Raw genomic sequence first — 18072 nt, 5'->3', positions numbered from 1 at the left:
ATAATTAAAGTTTAATAGCGTAAAAGATTTGACAGATTCACGATCTGTTCTGTAATATATAGCACCATAATTGAAGTCAGTTTTTTCTCTGTGTTGAGTTTGGATATGAGGGATGTGTACAGAGTTCTGCGAGCCAGTCGGCTATGTCCCAGGTACTCATAGAACAGCCATAGTCATATTTCCCAGGACTTTCGTACCATTTGTTTGTTGTGTTGTACCTTTATTTTGTCTGAACGTTGTCTTTATATATGGAACAAGTGGCTTCGATACAGACAAATAAGTATATCTATACATAGCTGTCTTTTCATTTAACAACAGTGCACAGATTTGCATTTTCTGTGGCTCTAGTCTACAAAAACAAACATTTTGAAAGCATATTTTAAAGGTACATGGAAGGTCATTTATTCATAAAATGTACACGTTTATACCGATCGATGTATGTAGAGAAAACTAAAATATATACAACGATGCATGCAAGCTTCGGGTAACATATCCTGATGAATTAATGGAGGAACACCAACACACGGAGATGTCATCACATGTTAACAGCGATGTCCAAGGTACGGTACAGGTCCAGGAAAGTATCTACATGCAAAAGAAACAAAAGTATAACAAATGTCTATATTACCGTAAATCTGTAATTAATTACGTGCATATCTGTAAGTAATTAGGGTCGTGATTTATAGGACACGTGGCTGTTTTATATGTACATTTACAAGACAGGCCATGGATATTTCATTTGATTATTATTTGATTGGCGTTTTACGCCGTACTCAAGAATATTTCACTTATACAACGGCGGCCAGCAATATGGTGGGAGGAAACCGGGCAGAGCCCGGTGGAAACCCATGGCCATCCGCAGGTTGCTGACTGTCCTTCCCACGTACGACCGGAGAGGAAGCCAGCATGAGCTGGACTTGAACTCACAGCGACCGGGCCATGCATATGACTCATATATATATATATATATTAACATGGATACTTATCTACCCTTGTCTGAACAGAATTAATATATGTCAGGATCAGTGTGCAGTTATCGACCTCTATAAAGTGAATGTAAGGAGATTATGTGCGTTTAATTTGATTGGCCTGTCATTATAGCGGAATAAGATAAGCAGAACATAATGCGATCTCATTTGATCTCTTTAGGGTTTAGCTCCAGGCAACTTGAGGTTTTCAGTCATTAAACCCTTGCATACTCGATGTTGCCTACGGCCTTCAAACAGGATAAGACCTATATACATGCTGAGCCCAAAAACCTATAGCCTATTAGCCTATTAGGCTATAAGCCTACTTCTTATAGTGTGATCAAAGTGCGCTAAATCTGAATGCTGTAGTCTTTTTGGTTCAAACAGAAACAGAATGGCGGTTCTAAATACAGATGCATGTACTGGTGTGTAGTTTTCTTAATCAGTTATTAGAATAATTAGTTATTAGAATAAACATACGGTTGTGTGTTGTTATGTAAGGGCAAATTACAAGCACGGCAATATATAATGCGTGTACATCAGTAAAATACATACCCTCGGAGAAAGTTGCAGCAGCCGACAATTTTGGAAACTGAAAGCGGAAAAATGAAATAAAAATATTTGCATGCATACAGGCTGTAGCTCGATAATCGCGTTTACCAAATATAAATACATGATATATACACCAAATATAAACTGAAATAACCGGTCTTCATTACAGTTTAACACTCGAACGACAGAAAAATATGCATTCAAATACCTTGGCTTGTCCTTGAGGCAGCGGCCTAGCCTTCTTTCCGTCCATCAACCCTAGGTAATCGTAGTACTCCAGATTTCCAAGGCGAGTTTGTAGTCCACGAGTTCTTAAATCTTTATACGACTTCGTTACAACGAACAAAATACTTTCATACAAGAGATAAATCTCATTACTTGATGTTGATTCATACACGTTGCAATCAATTGGCACAAGGCGTCCTATGTATCGGAGAGGGCTTCCAGTATATTTAGCCTCGAGTCGTTTCTTCTCCACTTCCGGTTCTTTGGTGATTGCTGGACACGGAAGCAGTACGCACTGTATGCAGCCGAAGAGTCTCCTGTTTGCAGGAATAACGACTTGGCTCCCTGTTGGAGTCCCAAACCTTTCCTACATCAAACAAAGAACGTTGTGCTTTCTGTATCGGCACAAGATAAACTGCATAGCTGTGTCCGTTTAATTGTTATAAGGCTACTTATACACTACCACAAATACGATGCAGTCACTGAATACTGTAATCACTATATACACGAGCCATACCCACTTATAAAATTATACGTGTTGCGTAAGGTAGGCTATATAGTCTTTCAAATATTAGTTAATGGTGAATTACACTGATAACATATAGCCTATGTATTTGTATGAAGGTATCCACACAGACGTTATAGCCATTTATAGTGTACGTTGTTAAATCGTATGGCGTGGATATAAGCCATCGGTATGAAGATCTCATCAGTAAGATCAAATTGACAACAGACTTGTTACCTGGTCTTGTCGGCAGTTGAAGTTAATGTTGTTTTTCCAAGAGGTTGTGGTCTTCGCCACTCTTGTAGCCCATGGTTTCTTTGTTAGGGAGGATCTTTGGCGGTTGTAGATTCTTACAGTATTCAAGCTGTTATAGGCGTCCATTATTGTAAAATGAGTATAGCATATACCATATGGCCGGTTGGTTACCAGCAATGGATTGGCCGGTAATCAACTTTATGTACCATTTCTATGGAGTGTAGATTACATATAGCTGTCGAAACTAAGTATATACACGCTTAAGATCTTTTGCCGGCAAAAATCACCCCACCTGTACATGTGTTAATGCTATATACTTGCTCAACATAACCACGCATGTAAACCACTGATCTGTGTCACCATTACTAGGTTGTCCGACATGTGTATCAGCGTGTAGGTAAATGCTATCAGAAGGTCTTTAACATGTCAACCATTGGCGTATATATATATTCTCGATTTGGTCTGGCCTTTATTTTCTCACTGTCAACACCACTGAATGGTAGGACTATGTGATTATACTAAGCCAGGACGCGAGACGAGAATGAATCAGATCTCACATTCGTAAACACATACAGGTTATTGAGCGCTTTACAAGGTTAGCCTTTTGTTGTAAATAACAGATAACTCAAGTTAATATAGGAGAAAGTACATGGTATATTAGAAATATGACTTCCTTCAATAGACAGGCACCTTAATATTTAGTGGATACTGCGCTATGTGTGTATGTAGGTGTATATATACCTATGTGGCATATGTATATGTAAGGATATATGCTGCCCCTCCTCCCCTTTTAAAAGTGAAAGGACTCGCCCCCCCCCCCCTTTTTGACTTTCTACGCCACTGTATAGTCCAGTTTTAGCCTTTTAAATAGCAGGATCGACACGCTTTTTAGGCGATTTTTGGTTGTAACTAAACTCGTGGTGTGAAGTCTGGCCACGCCATATATAGTTTTGGCGCAGGCCTACGCCTATAGTCCCCGGAAGTTCTGGCCTTTAAGATAGCAAGAAATGCATTTGTAACTAACGACTTTTGGTTCTTCATGCACGTAGGCCTCTAAACAGTCATTCGTTTACCAAAGGTCTACCACAGTTTACGTTCACGGTTAATAACCGCCGACCAAATTCCAACATAACGTCCAATGCAATGCACTAAAGAACTAGAAACGGTGTACATACATACGACGTTCGTGACGGAGCGTGGTATGATAATTCGTCAAAACACACGGACATTTAGGCCTATATGCACTGCGTGCCTGGTTTTTTGCATGCACGTGAATTAATCTGGTTGGGATGCTCAGCTCAACCAATTCAAACTCAAGCCGGCCATGCAACTGTGAACCACAACACGAGAAAGTAAGTGGTATTCTGTCCTTGGGCCGCGAGTGATCATACTCGCGCCTAGCGAGACGCGACACGAGGACGGTAGCATATTTGTGCGTGATTCGATGGGATTCGACCTCGCACGTATCCTCGCGAAGAGCGGGAAGATATAGCATCACCATCCGACGGGTTTCCATGGCCAATGACCGAATTACGCACGTATTTAATATCCCTCTAGCTAGGAATATTGCTATACGGAAAAGCGTGTGTTGAACGCTATGTCGTGTATGCCCATGCTAGTGCCGATCAACAAATTGATATTAGGAAGTTAAGTTTCCTCTTAAATTAGCCTATCACCAATTATAATAAAATGTACAAAAGTTATAAGTCAGAATGCTGTTAAAATATACACAAATAAAATAAAAGGAAGTGACATTAAAATTCTGGTTCTTGTTTGGCTTTAAATTTTGGTTTATTTATTTATTTATTTGTTTGTTTAATCATTTATTAATTTATTAATCATGAAATCAAGACCAAAACGAAACCGGTCGATGTGTACCCCTGTGAGTACTGGGTAGGGAGCCCCTGACGATATTCGTGGGCATGCGTTTACTTTACAACTTCCGGTCTAGGATTTGCGTCTATCATGGCGGACAACTTAACAGACGAAGAGCTTGCAAGGGAACTTCGAACGCATGGAGAGACAGTAAAACTTCCGATAAAGGCCGCAAAACGTGGAGTGCTCATAAAAAAGCTTAACCACCTGCGGGTAAAAGCTGAAAAGGAACAATCAGAAGTATTTAAACGTCCGACAACGGTAAGCAGACCTCGACGAGGCACGCGATCTCCCAGAAGTGCGATAGCCAGTTTTAGTTCCGATGAAAGCGATGTCGGGGATCCTGATAGTCAAGCAAGAGTTACAGGTAGAAAGAAACTGAAACCAGCAGGTCGACGTGCGTCAACTCGATTGTCTGGTGTAGTTGATGGTGTTAAAAATGCAGCAGGCAGTCCTGTTCTTAATAGTGTAAAACACGAATCTAACGTGATCTCGTCCAACCCTAATCAACTGCATGCACCATTTTTGTCAAGTGGAAGACGGTCCGCATCGCCAAGTTCTCCAGCTGTATCAGTTGAATCACAAACGGGACAAACTGCAACCGTTCTGGGTATAGAGCTAGGTAACCTTGGCAGGTCGATATTCTCACCATGGAACAGAAATACGAACTATAATAGTAGGTCTAAGCCAGTTGAGTTTGACTCCTCAGATTCAGATGTTGCAGATGATAGCACTTATGTTGCTGAGAGCCGCGGTATAAATACATCATTCAACTTGGATGAAAGTGACAATCAAAACTTGAACAGTGAAACAGGCAGCTTCGGGACAAATTGGTTGCGTAATCGAGGTTCAAAGGAGAATTCTTCAATGAAAAAAACAATTCAAGCACTTCCCCATTCAGCACAAGCACTCCTGTTAGAGAATCATGGCACAGGACTTCTGAAAATCACAGTCCAACTTTTGACAACTCTCCATTATATAAACAAAATTCATCAGCATCTGTAATACGTCAGCAACTTAACTCATCAAGACCAAGTCATGTTTCTGCTGAAAAAATGGCAGAGGATCAACGTTTGCAGCGGGTGTTCAAGGCAAAGGAGCAGAGCCTGAAGGTCAACTATAACCAACACATTTCAATGGTTCTGTTAGTTATTGTTGGAGTGTTTTTCCTTGTACTCAGCGTTCTTTATCTTAGTATGAAAGAGTCCAGCGATATTCCTGTGGATGATACTAAAGCAGGTTAGTATGAAGTCACTGAGTAATTCTGTTATCAGTGAGGTGAACATGCACAAACGGTGAACTGTCTGTTTTGATTGCCATACAACAGATATGTATTTCCGAAATAGTGAACAAGAAAAGCTGTTTGACAGTGGTGACACTGTAGCGAAGTCAAATTTGCTTTTATAACTATTTTTTTTCTTTTCAGCCAATGACTTGTTGATTTGCACAGAATGGCGGAGAGCTATGGCTAAGGGTGATGAGGTAATTCAGTTAGTCACAACTTGACTATAAAACTTTAAAGATACATTAATGTTGCAGAATATCCATTGCCTATATCTAAATTGCAGTCAGTGAATATTATATAATTCACTATCAGTTACATGTAGATGTAAATATGTACTAATATACAATGAGTTATATGTAGTGGTGATTATCCGTAAGAGTTGCAACATGTACCATAGTTACATATGGTGTGCATAGCCTAAAATAAACACCAATCAAATAAGTAAATTAATTGTTTTTCAGAATGGAGAAAATAAGAAAAAGCCATGTTTTGAAGAAGAAGTGTCTCATCTAGCTTTCAAAGTCATCAGCCCTCTGTATGATGAGTTGAGTCAGAGGCTGGGTGAGTTCTGCAGTTTCCGGGATCGCAGTATTTGACTTAAAAATTCCCCCTAAGATTGCATATTAGAGGCCATAAAACATTAGTCTTGGTGCTGATATTTAACATTTCCAGTGGGGTATCCAACTCTACCGTCTAAACAAAGCCCAGAACATGTTTCAAAGATCTGTAAAACTCTGATAAGAAGGCAAAGTGAGTAACCAAGTCGCGGACGAAAGTTTAGGTCATTTACAATATTTTAATGTATTATGTGAGGAAGCAGCAGTAAGGTCGGATACTGTTGTTTTAAAGTTTACCTCTAAGAAAATTTTGATGTCTAGTTAAACTGTGATGTGAAGACTTGCTGCTTTTAGAGATATTGCTTACTCCCAGTACACATGGTAGTCAGCCTCTATGTCAATATAGTTAAGTGTACATCAGTGATCTGTTGGATTTTATGTAGATGTTTCTGATTATCAGGTGATTACAAGTGCGAGAAGCGGCAGACAGGAAATATGAGTAGATCAGAGCTGACAGACTTCATACAGAACTTCCTTGAACAGCAGAAGATGTATCATTTAAAAGTAAGAAATTCCTGTGGCTCATCTAAGTGAAATATTCTTGAGTACAGGATGAAACTCCAATTAATCAATCTAAAAGTAAGGATCAGGCAAGTTATACTCATCGAGTGTAAGTTTGGGTATGAACTGTACTTAAAATTAGATGGGATTATCTCAAAATATAAGGCTGTCAGGAGTCTGTCAGTTTTGTACCTTTATTTCTCTTAGACCCCAGCCTGATTTTTCTTCACTTATGAACTCCATAACCATTAATAATGAAATCATGAAATATTTCGATTTTGGGTGTAAATTTTCAGTCATTTAGAAAAAGAAAAATAAATCCCATTATTTGCCTAAATATTTGGTTCATTTCTGTTTTTTTTTTTTTTTTTCAACACTGCACTTAAATAGTCTCATCTTTTCTGAATGTGACTGTTTCAGGGAGAGATGTATACAGATGTTGTGACTAGTCTCGTGATTCATAACCAACACTGGCATATCAGGTACTAAAACACTGGTCATATAACACTGATGGGTATATAGCGTGGGTACTATTAGTGACATCCAATTAAGGAGGCAATTTCCCCAAAACAACTAACCCATTATAACGGTTGATGAAGTGTCCTACTTTTGAGACCAACCAATGCAACTCTTTTAAAGTTTTACATAACTTGGTTGTTCCATGGCTTTATTTGTCTACCACCAAATACAATAGTCTCAGCATGATTCCTTGCTTTGCAAATTATAATTTCACGATCAAACTGTTTATTACATTGTTATTCTGTGGAAGATGATGGTTTTAAATGTTACATAATATATCAGCACACCTTTCCTTGGGTTCTTTTTAAACTTGTTTCAGAGCAATGAAAGACAGTGCAGAATCGGCACAAGATTATTGTCAGAAGCAGATAAAAGTTGTGTTTATTGAGTCAACAGTTCCTTATATGAGTCTCTCTTGTCGCATTCTGAAGGCTATCAGAGAGTTACAACCAGATTCTTTTGGCTTTTTGCCGTCGTCATCTTTTGTAAGTATAATATTATAAGTATAGAACTGATTTTACCTTAGCTCTATCAATGCTAAGTGAAGAGAAAGCATTTTATGTTGAAATAGAATGCACAAAATAATTTAAACAAAAAAGTCATCAACGGAAGGTCTGTCAGCAACCTGCAGATGGTCGTGGGTTTTTCCAGGCTCTGCTTGGTTTCCTCCCACCATATGCTGACTGCCGTTGTATAAGTGAAATATTCTGAGTACGGCATAAAACACCAATCAAATAAATCAAAATATTAATACAGCGTTGTATTAATCCATCGCACATGACACCATTCTCCAAGATGAAAATTTATTCAGGCCTATAGCCAAATGTACCCTAATTAAAGCAGTTCGGAGTATGCAGTTCATAAGGCTTCAAGTATGGTTCCAATTTGTGGCAGTTGTTAGTTAATGCTATCAGAGTGCACAAAAATCTTTCAGTGCAGGTTATTGCTTGTAGACAATGATTGTTAACCGTTATTATTTGCAGTGATAGTTGCTGGCTGTGTCACCATCTATGTTGTTCACTATCGAGTAAAAAGACAGGAAGTGGAACAAAAGCTAGTTTATGATATGGTGGAGAAGATCATTGGTAAGTGTACATGTATAATGTTTTGATGAATGGGATAGTCAGTGATTTAATCACTTTATTTTAAAGTGACACGTTTTAGAGATGATTATTTGTAAGTGCCTGGGGCATCTAGCTAGAAATCAAAAAATACTGGTAACAAAGCTACACTCCTGAAAAAAGGGACAATGTGGCAATTTCTACTCCGTGTCTGTTGACATTATGTCTGACAAAAAGGGGTCAGGTGCTGACTTAGGGGCAGGATGCAGCACGAGTCTAAAAAAACCATGCTAGGTATTCGAGTACTGGAATTATTATTATAACAAGTGGTATATGTTACTTTGTATCCCTTTGAGTATTATTTACATGTACAAATTTGGATGAAAAAACAAGATAAATCCCTGTTTTGTGTAATAATATTTTTTTATTTGTTCATTATAATTGTGCAGATGTTTTAAAACTTCACTGTGAAACACTTCATGATGAGGAGGATGACAAACCTTACCTGGCATTCAACATGTCCGTGATACGCTTATCCCTCCTTCACAGAGGTATCTGATAAACAATTTGTCATTGCCTACAGTCAGATAAGATCTCTGATTCAAGCTAAGATATGTGGATGATTTCAGTAGACATGAACTAACTTCTGAAAGTTTTCCTCTTGAAGTATTGTTTATCATCCAAGGTTCAGTTTCCCCCATACAGTATGACAACAGTAAGAATGTGTGTTTGTGAACTTACTGTCCTTCAACCAGATATGTGATGTAATGCACAGTTGTAGTGCAAAAATCGCACATTTATCATCATTCAAGGAAACTTTCTGTGGGTGTCCTTATTTTAGATGTATGATTATAACTTTCCTTAGCTCCATTTTGATGGGAGAACTTTACAGCACTATCATCGCTGTTCCGTTTCAGAAAACAGTTTCAGTATATTTGGAATAAAGCTGTTAAGTTTGTGGAACTTCACGAGTCTCGAGTTCGAGTAGAGACACAAACAATCCACGGAGAAGACTTCATTGTGTGGAGATGGCTCCAGGTAAGATGTTGATTTAAACCCAATTTTCTGCAGGTGACACGTGGTAATTTGTCTTTGTCTGCCAAATGCAGGCAAAAATTGCTTTGGGCCATGTTATAGGATTGTGTAGCATGCCCGTTTCAGCAAACGTGCTCTACAAACGTACCCGTACCACACAGGAGTGTCAGTGGGTGAGGAAATTTTCTTTGTTCCCTGTACGGTAACCATGATGCATACATCCAGTACGAGAAGCCGGGCACTGGAGAGTTTGTATTTTTAACTTCAAATCTGTTGCTAGTGAGAAGCTGCAATATTGTGGCGTGCACCATTTTCTAATGAACATTACTGTGAAAAATCCGAACAAAGGTGAAGCTATTGGTTCTCTCATCTGATAGCAATGGGTTGTATGACTACAGTTTAGTTAAATTAAACATTGAGATCTGTTTTCAACAATTTCGGATACTTAATTCGTAATGTAGGCACTTTGCAGGAGATGAGGTATTGACTTTTTGTCTTTCAATATCACGGTGTGCACGCTCAACGCATTGGGTACATCAAAAATCCGGATTTTATCTGAGGCCACATGCAGAAAACATGGATAACAAAGCAGATGTGCACATAATGTCCGCAAGTCTTGACTTTCTGTGGATTTCCAACAACATTTCGATTCAGGAATGGATTTATGCTCATAGGAGTGGTAGTAAAGGTCCTATTCTCTTTAATGCACACCAGAAATTGGCATTTCAAAGTGGATTTGAATGCCCACTTCCATTCTGCAAAGTGCGAAATGAACCTACCAGGCTTTTTAATCCGATGATTAAACGTTGAGGCAGGTAAATAGTAGAAATTGTTGAAAATTATAGACCTCAGCGTTCAATTTAATTGAACTAGTATGACCAAGACAGGAGAATGATCAATTTATATAATATATGTTATGCTTGTGCTTCATTGTGTCATCCCTTCTGTCGAAGGCATTTTAGTTGGTAATGTTTGGCTCTGTCGACCATTGGCTGTGGGCATGTAGATTAAGGCTATTACCTGCCATGAAGGCAGGCCCTTTCCAGTGAGGGCAGGCTGACTTGAGGTGCAGGCTGCTCTGATGGCAGGCAGTACACCACTGATTCAGTATGTCCATTTTATTTGCAAACCACATTCTGTTGGTTCATTGATTTTTTTAAGCAGGCAGATAGCAAATTGCATGTAAGCCTACAATAAAACTTTGGTTTGAAATGGTGTAATGATTATCTTTTCAGAATTGTCCAAAAGGTCAAAAAGTTTGGCAGGGCCAAGGTAAGAACATGTCTAACATCCAAATGATGTTTATGTCTGTTAGTCATTCTTTTGACTGTTTTCCCTTCATGCAACTTTTTGCGGTATGCTGTATGTTATTAAACATTATTTACTTACATACTTACTTGGGATGATAAACATGTTATTAATCATGTTTTAAACATTATTTACTTAAAAGTTCAGACTTCCAGATGTCTACCGACATGTGTGTAAGTTTAAGTGGACAGTCAAATGGTTAGTTTTATGAGAGGTCTCCAATGGACCATCCACTCACTCAAGTCGCTATATGTAGAAACGTGGCCAAACAGTGACCTTTTGATTGGATTTGGGGGCCACGCTGGCACACTAACCACTTTGGAATGACCCAGGAGCCCCTCACCATTGTGCTTGGTGTGAGCTCATACCGTACGTGGGAATGTCTTCCAGCAGCCTTCAGATGGTTAGGGGTTTCCCTCTGGTTTCCTCCCACCATAATGTTGGCCGCCAACATATATGTGAAACATCCTTGAGAACGGTGTAAAACACTTATCAAGTAAATAAATACATTTGGCTGGGTTACCTCCCCTGGTAGTGCATAGTGTAAATGGGAGATGTTCAGTGAACTTCAAATGTTAGATACGGTTCTGTGTTGTAAGCCTACCATGTTACTTTATTTCTGCCGGACAAATCATTGTGAATTATAATTACTTTATACTACATGGTCAATAGAAAGGAAGATCGTATTAGGTTTAGTAGACTTCCGTAGTAGAATCTCAATGCTGCTTCATTTGCATGTTATCTTGTCAGGTGGACAGCTTAGACCAGTGACAGATTTCCCCTTCTCATTGCCTGGACAGTTTTCTGAAAATAGAGGCCTAGAGTGTTTAGTTAAGAGTGAAATGTTACTAATTTTTGTATTTAGCCGAACCAACTCAAAAATTCTGAATTTCTTTTATCAGTATGCCCCTTTAATGTTTAAAAGAATGATTATATTTATAAGCACCAGCATGTTTTTAGCCCTGATGTGGGTGGGGATGATAGGTTTACATCTCGTCCACCAGTCTGTTAGTCTGTCACAAATCAGTTTTCTTCGCCTTTTCAAACGATTTCTTTGTATTGAAACTTGACACAGTTTTAAGTTTCAGGTGTCATTCTGAAATCTCATGCCGATAGGGTACATGTATTGTGAAAACAGTACTTCCAGAATGCCTTGTTGTACATGTATGTTATGCTATTTCTGTATGTGGTTTTTTAAATTTTTGTTCTCTAGTCAGTTAGTGGGCCTATGTTGTTGGATCTCAGGTCAATAAATGAAAACGAAATGAAACGGCAAATCATGTCTAAGTATCACCCTTTTTCAGCTTTTGGAGAAGACAAACTTAATCATGTGGCCAAAAGTTCATCACCTTGTCTGAAAGTGTCCAACATGTTTAATGCTGACAAGTGAGTCATGGTTCTTTTACAGTATCTGTATCCACTTTAAACATATAGCACGATTCCAGGTTACAAACACTTGACCTTGGCCAATTTTCAGGATGAGATATTGTGCTATTCCAAGATTGTATAATTCTCTAATGGCGATTATTCTGTTACTTAAGCCAATTTCTTAAAGAAATAAAAACCATGTGTGATAAAAGTCTTGGATTGTGTCATGTTTTTCATAGCTTAACTTATTTTGGTATATTGATTTCAGAGAAAATGAAGATGACTGGGATATCTCTGTTCAAGATGCCATCTTAGAGAAGTGCTCAGACTGCCAGATTGTACATCTTACTGTGGACAGAGGCTCTAACGAGGTGAGAGGTCAAGCAGTAATCATACAGAGAAGGATTGTAGTAAACATACATGTACCTTTGAAGAATTTTTGAATAAATTTTTCTTGCATGTTCTTTTCAGTTGCATGGATATCTAATTTGTGAGGAGATTGTGCAGCGGTATTAAAACTGATATTCAGAAGGTCACTGAGAGTTTTTTTTATTTACCTCGTGAATCATCAGGAAGATATCTCAGACTAAAGTCTTAGTAAAAATTTGAGATCACTGTAAAATTGTTATTTCTTATGTAACAAGGCCAAAATATTGCTTGACAATGCAATTTTTGGGCAAGTTATGGTAAAACCAATTTCAGCTTGAATAACCTAAAGGAAGACGAGTGTAATGATGGAAATTTTGACTGAAGTTTAAGATGGCTTTATGATCCCAGAGCCTCGACTCTAAACTGTTCTCACTACATGCCTAGATATACATTTGGAATTTATATAATTGAATTTTCTGGATTAAGAAAAAATGCTGTCTGTCCACTTTAATAGTACTTGTATCCTAAGAGCATTAACCGGCCACTTCATTAGTGAGGCTGTCATGTCAAATCCAGCTCTTGCAGTTTTGACTGCAGCTTTAAATCAGAAGGTTTGCCAGGGGATGGTTTCATGGAGCATGCTTAGTGTTAAGTTGCCCAAAGGAAAGTGCATTTTATATCTCTAAGACATATGTTGTCATGGTAGTTAAGGCATTACTTAGCTAAGTAATCTTCATGAAACTGGCTCCTGGTCCCTAGGAAAGGGGATGGTTTACTATAAATTTGTTTGGCATTTTATTTAATTTGTACTCTGCTGTATTTGTAGGGAGTGGTTTATGTGAAGTGTTGTGATGCCCGGCATGCTGGAAAGGCCTTCAAGCAGCTCCATGGCTGGTGGTTTGATGGTGAGGAATCACTCTCATGAGATATCTGTTCATTTAGTGTGACTTAGACTCTTAAGCAATAACATAAATGTCTCTGAAGAAAGAAATTAAACAACTAAGTTTCGTCAGTTTCATATAGTCTTTCTCTCAGGCTGCTTGATAAGTGAATGGCCAAGATGAAAGTAAAAAATTTGGGTGACAGAGATAGACTTGTAGCAGCTAAAAAGGCCAGGTGTTTGTGTCTCTAAGTGGTAATGGTATAAAAAATCGGTAATTTTGTGGTTTTGTTGATCCAAATGCTTTGATCCAAATGTAGTATCTGTATTTTGTTTGTTGGCAGAGGCACATGGGGAAAGATTCCACAATAATGCTCTTTTATATGTCTACAGGGAAACTTGTCACTGTGAAATATCTGAAGCTGGAACATTATAACCGAAGCTTTCCTATGTCGGTCAACTGTGTAGAACCTCTACAGCCCACAACAGACAGAAGGCTTTCCCTGGCCCAGCCGTTCCATCGTTCCTCCCTGGAGATGACATAACTCAGATGGTTTTTCAGATGGTGCGTTTCTTAAATCAGAAAGTCCCGTCGCAGTATAATCCATAGACGTGATTGCCAGTGAACTGTATTATGATAGTTTTGCTGTAAAACATGGCTTTTAACCTTGGATGGTGCCTGTGGCAGTCATTTTGTAAGTTATGTGGTTTTGTTCCTCACAGGATTTTGAAGAGACTTGCTGCTGATGCTACAAGGAAGGAGCCCTTGTTTCTTTTTATATGTTGCCAATTTGCCTGTTAAAGTGCCTTTATTTAGCATTGCAACCACAGTTCTTTAGTAGACTGTTACAATCAACTCACTTCCCAAGCTGGGAGGGTGTGGTTGGTTTTCACACATGATTATAGTTACCTTCCCCTTGTCCAACACTTGGTTGGTTTGTTCATAATCTGTGGATTTACTTCATCCCATTATATATTATGTATGCATATTTAGCTAACCACCACCACCCCTCCCACCACAATGGACAGTAGTTTGTTTTCTGCTGCATCTGCTGATCATGTTCTCACAGAATCATTGTCATCTCCTCTGTAAAAGATATAAATGTGTATGCATTTTTAAACATAACCTACATGTAAGTGTTTTGGAATATAAATTCCAACATCAGTACTTTCAGTGTTTCTGTTAGCAACAAAGTCATTGAAGGTGGCCTAAGTGCATCTATTTTAATAAGCAATATGTAAGAAAAGAAGTGTTCATGAATTATCAGCCTGTTGTAGTAGTGAACAACTGTGCAGAATTAGGTGTCAGAATGTTAGACTAACAAGCCCTTTCTGCTTGACTTTAATACAGGATGCAGAGAAGTGGGACCTTTTTTCATTTATATTGAAATGCCTAACTGTGCCTGAGGTCATTTTTGAGGTCATGTTCATCGTTTGTCTTCTTACTTGTACCTCTGTTGTTTTTGGCAAGTTTATGGCAAGTTTATGAATCACATCTGTGTGTAACATGTAATTGTAGAGTAGGTACATTTAAATATCATCTCTTAGTTGTACATATTTTAAGTACCAGTATCTGCATCAACATTTTGTTTTTCTCCTCCACCCATTTTTAGCTTTATATTGCCAAATTGACATCAACCAAAACATGAATTATAATTAATTGTAAATATGTGCAAGATAATTTACATAATATGTTACTTCTGTACCTCATACATAAATGTACCAAGAACATTTTTTTTTTTCTTTCTATTAATGTATTGAATCAGTTAAAATGTGAGTTTTTCTATTGATATTTTAGGGACAATTCTCAAGATAAATATGCTGTACAGATTTAGTGAATATGTGGGTATTTACCCTCAGATGAAGAAGTCACATTACATTCTCATATGATGTTTATTCTCTATATCGTATACATGCAAAGAGACTGTCGAAAGACAACAGACACACAATCACATTTTGATTGGCTCCAACAGGTTTGGAATCATGACATTTTTTGTATTTCTCGAGGTCCAGTGTTTGTGGTGCCAATAAGTCAGTAACATCACTAAGACTGGTAATATAAATCATTCCTGAAAGTAGAAGAACTGACCTACTTGTTTTTTTGTAATGTCAAGCAATATACATGTAGTAAATTATGTTTCGTTTGTTTGAAAATTATCCTAGTTAACACCTTTTGAAACAGTTAAGGAGTAAAGTGAATCTTTTCTACATTGCTGTTTGTCCTCATGCGTGCGGGTTGTCTGTTGTTGAAAAGATGTGTTCATATCTTCTACTTTAAATAATTTGTCAAAACAGATTGTCACAAATTGATGCTGGGCTCTACTGTCTTTGTTGTTCTCTGTGGACATGTGGTCATATTACACATGCAAAGCAAAATGGCCACAGGAGTCCTGGAGCCCACTTGCACAAAGCTGTTCTCCTAAACATAATGAGTGGAAAGGTCAATCAGGTGTGAAAACTAGCAAATGGTAGATTTTGATTGCCCATGGCTATGTTGCCCTGGCCTGAGTTTCATGGAACATGTTTAACATATTCCTTGGGTAAGTGCACTTCATGTCTCTACAGCATTTGTTGTCATGAGAGTTACGGGCTTACTTTGCTGTGTGCCGTTCTGTAAACTGGGACCATAGCCTAAGTATGTTTTAACTGCCGTGAAGAAATGGGTTAAAGGCATTTGGTGCCATAATACAATAAACTTGGTGCAAACCGCCCATGGATATCATGTATATAATGAGCATAGTGACCTGCTGCTTATCATTAGCTAGCTGTGTGGTAACTGTATAAATATTTTGAACACAAGGATGAAAAATTGTCTGGTACGTTGTGGAAATTCAGTTAAAAGGAACCATATAGTACGTTGACTTTTCGTTCTCTCCTTTTCGTTCTCTCCTTTTTTTTTTTTTTTTTTTTTTTTTTTTTGACACTTACATATGTTGTATAGGTGTTGTATAGTGGGTTTGCCCATGCCAAAAGTTGCTTTCAGCTAAATGAGAAACATGTGTCTTGAGATTTGAAGTGTAGCAGAGTTTTCCAGACAAAAAAAAGCAGTCCAACTACATATATGAATAATCATTAATATCCAGCCTTGCGATTTTTACAATGATTTAAATTTATTTCCACCTGAAACCAGACTCGGTTACACATGATTGATATTAAGTCACTAGGTTTTGGTTGTTCAGGAAGAAAGCACAATAATGATATGCCAGAGTTTCAAAGACTTAAGTGTATGCAAAAAGATGTGAAAAATCTTTTTTGTAAAAATCATTTCTGTCCCTGAAGTAATATGTAAGCAAAATCCACAAAGGCCTCTCTCAGTGTATATGATAGTGCTTGAAAAAATATCTAGTTATTAATTACTACTTCTTGACGGAAAATTAAGATACTAGTAATCGTCTACCAAAGTTGTTTTTTTGTGACAACCCTGACAAAGCTGTATAATTGTCATAGTCAAGATGTTGATGCATGTTTACTATCGTGATTTTCTGTCTATCTTATGTGACACTGAAATCCAGCCTCTGGTTGCTGTGTCAAAGATGCTGCTGACATGGTGGTCTTAAAGGTGATTCCAAATGTCATAAATATTGGGTGTGAGGGACTAGCCGGTGTCAGCTTGGCTCTCGCAAGATGACGCACAATATACATGATGTAAAATAGATACAATTAGATGGAGTCATGATTTCCATAATCAAAAGAAATTGCTTTGTATTTTTGCAGAGTAACCTGAATAAAATGTCAATTTCTATTACCTGCACTGATGGCTGGAAAAACACTAGTTTTGTCTTTCTATATATTTTTGTTTTCTTTTTTGTTTGGTTAGCGCGCTAGCACAGCGTAATGACCCAGGAGCCTCTCACCAATGCGGTCGCTGTGAGTTCAAGTCCAGCTCATGCTGGCCTCCTCTCCGGCCGTAAGTGGGAAGGTCTGCCAGCAACCTACGGATGGTCGTGGGTTTCCCCCGGGCTGTGCCCGGTTTCCACCCACCATAATGCTGGCCGCCGTCGTATAAGTGAAATATTCTTGAGTACGGCGTAAAACACCAATCCAAAAAAAAAAAAAAAAAAATTCATCTTTTTTGTTTGGCACCTCTTTATAAATTATATAACTGACAGCATAATGGTGTATAAATGTTATAGTCAGTGATCGACTCTAGTTTGTAAATAGATTTTCAACTGACTTCTTTTAACAGGTGGAAGGGGAACCATAGGTTTCCATCCCATACATGTATGTCTGCCTGTATGTGAAAATTTTATTTATTGACTTGATTGGTGTTTTACGCCATACTCAAGAATATTTCACTTATACAACGGCAGCCAGCATTATGGTGGGAGGAAACTGGGCAGTGCGGCTGGAGAGGAAGCCAGCATGAGCTGGACCTAAACTCACAGCGACAAGCTCCTGGGTCATAACACTGTGCTAGCGCGCCTTCCGAGCCACAGAGGTCCCCTGCATATAAACAAGCAGATTTTAGGACTTTACTGTTCATCATACTCAAGAATTTTCCATTTACACCATTGCAATCAGTTTTATGGGTGGAGGTCACCATTAGGCCATTAAGGTAGTCCTAGTTCTGTTGAAGTTCGTGACATAGCTATCAAAATGAGTAGACATTTATGGCATTATGTTCCATGATAAAAGCCAATTGAAAGGTATCTTTCTTTTTTATTGGATTGGTTTTTTATGCTGAACTCAAGAATCTACTACAGTGGCCAGCATTATGGAGGGAGGAAGGCGGCCACACCCCTGGCGAAA

The 18072-nt window shown here is 38.3% G+C and overlaps 2 protein-coding genes across 2 annotated transcripts; one reads left to right on the top strand and one right to left on the bottom strand.

The window, feature by feature from the left end:
• Nucleotides 1–224: 224 nt before the first annotated feature.
• On the bottom strand, nucleotides 225–2872 carry LOC135471818 (uncharacterized). Its single transcript, XM_064751174.1, has 4 exons — nucleotides 2488–2872; nucleotides 1729–2112; nucleotides 1524–1560; nucleotides 225–585 (listed from the first exon to the last, which is right to left on the bottom strand). Exons 1-4 carry the CDS (start codon nucleotides 2629–2631, stop codon nucleotides 536–538), a joined length of 615 nt encoding a protein of 204 aa, XP_064607244.1. The 5' UTR covers nucleotides 2632–2872; the 3' UTR covers nucleotides 225–535.
• A 1598-nt stretch (nucleotides 2873–4470) lies between these two features.
• Nucleotides 4471–16169, top strand: LOC135470200 (inner nuclear membrane protein Man1-like). Its single transcript, XM_064749009.1, is given in 17 exon segments — nucleotides 4471–5380; nucleotides 5383–5619; nucleotides 5807–5862; nucleotides 6127–6226; nucleotides 6683–6786; nucleotides 7204–7265; nucleotides 7622–7743; nucleotides 7746–7787; nucleotides 8286–8387; nucleotides 8813–8872; nucleotides 8875–8914; nucleotides 9281–9401; nucleotides 10634–10670; nucleotides 12011–12092; nucleotides 12343–12445; nucleotides 13270–13348; nucleotides 13717–16169. Coding segments are annotated over 17 exon segments (2409 nt in total). The 3' UTR covers nucleotides 13869–16169.
• Nucleotides 16170–18072: the final 1903 nt, after the last annotated feature.

This window comes from Liolophura sinensis, chromosome 7, assembly GCF_032854445.1.
Source record: "Liolophura sinensis isolate JHLJ2023 chromosome 7, CUHK_Ljap_v2, whole genome shotgun sequence".
In the NCBI taxonomy this organism is placed as follows: domain Eukaryota; kingdom Metazoa; phylum Mollusca; class Polyplacophora; order Chitonida; family Chitonidae; genus Liolophura; species Liolophura sinensis.
This window is presented reverse-complemented; position numbering and strand designations above follow the sequence as displayed.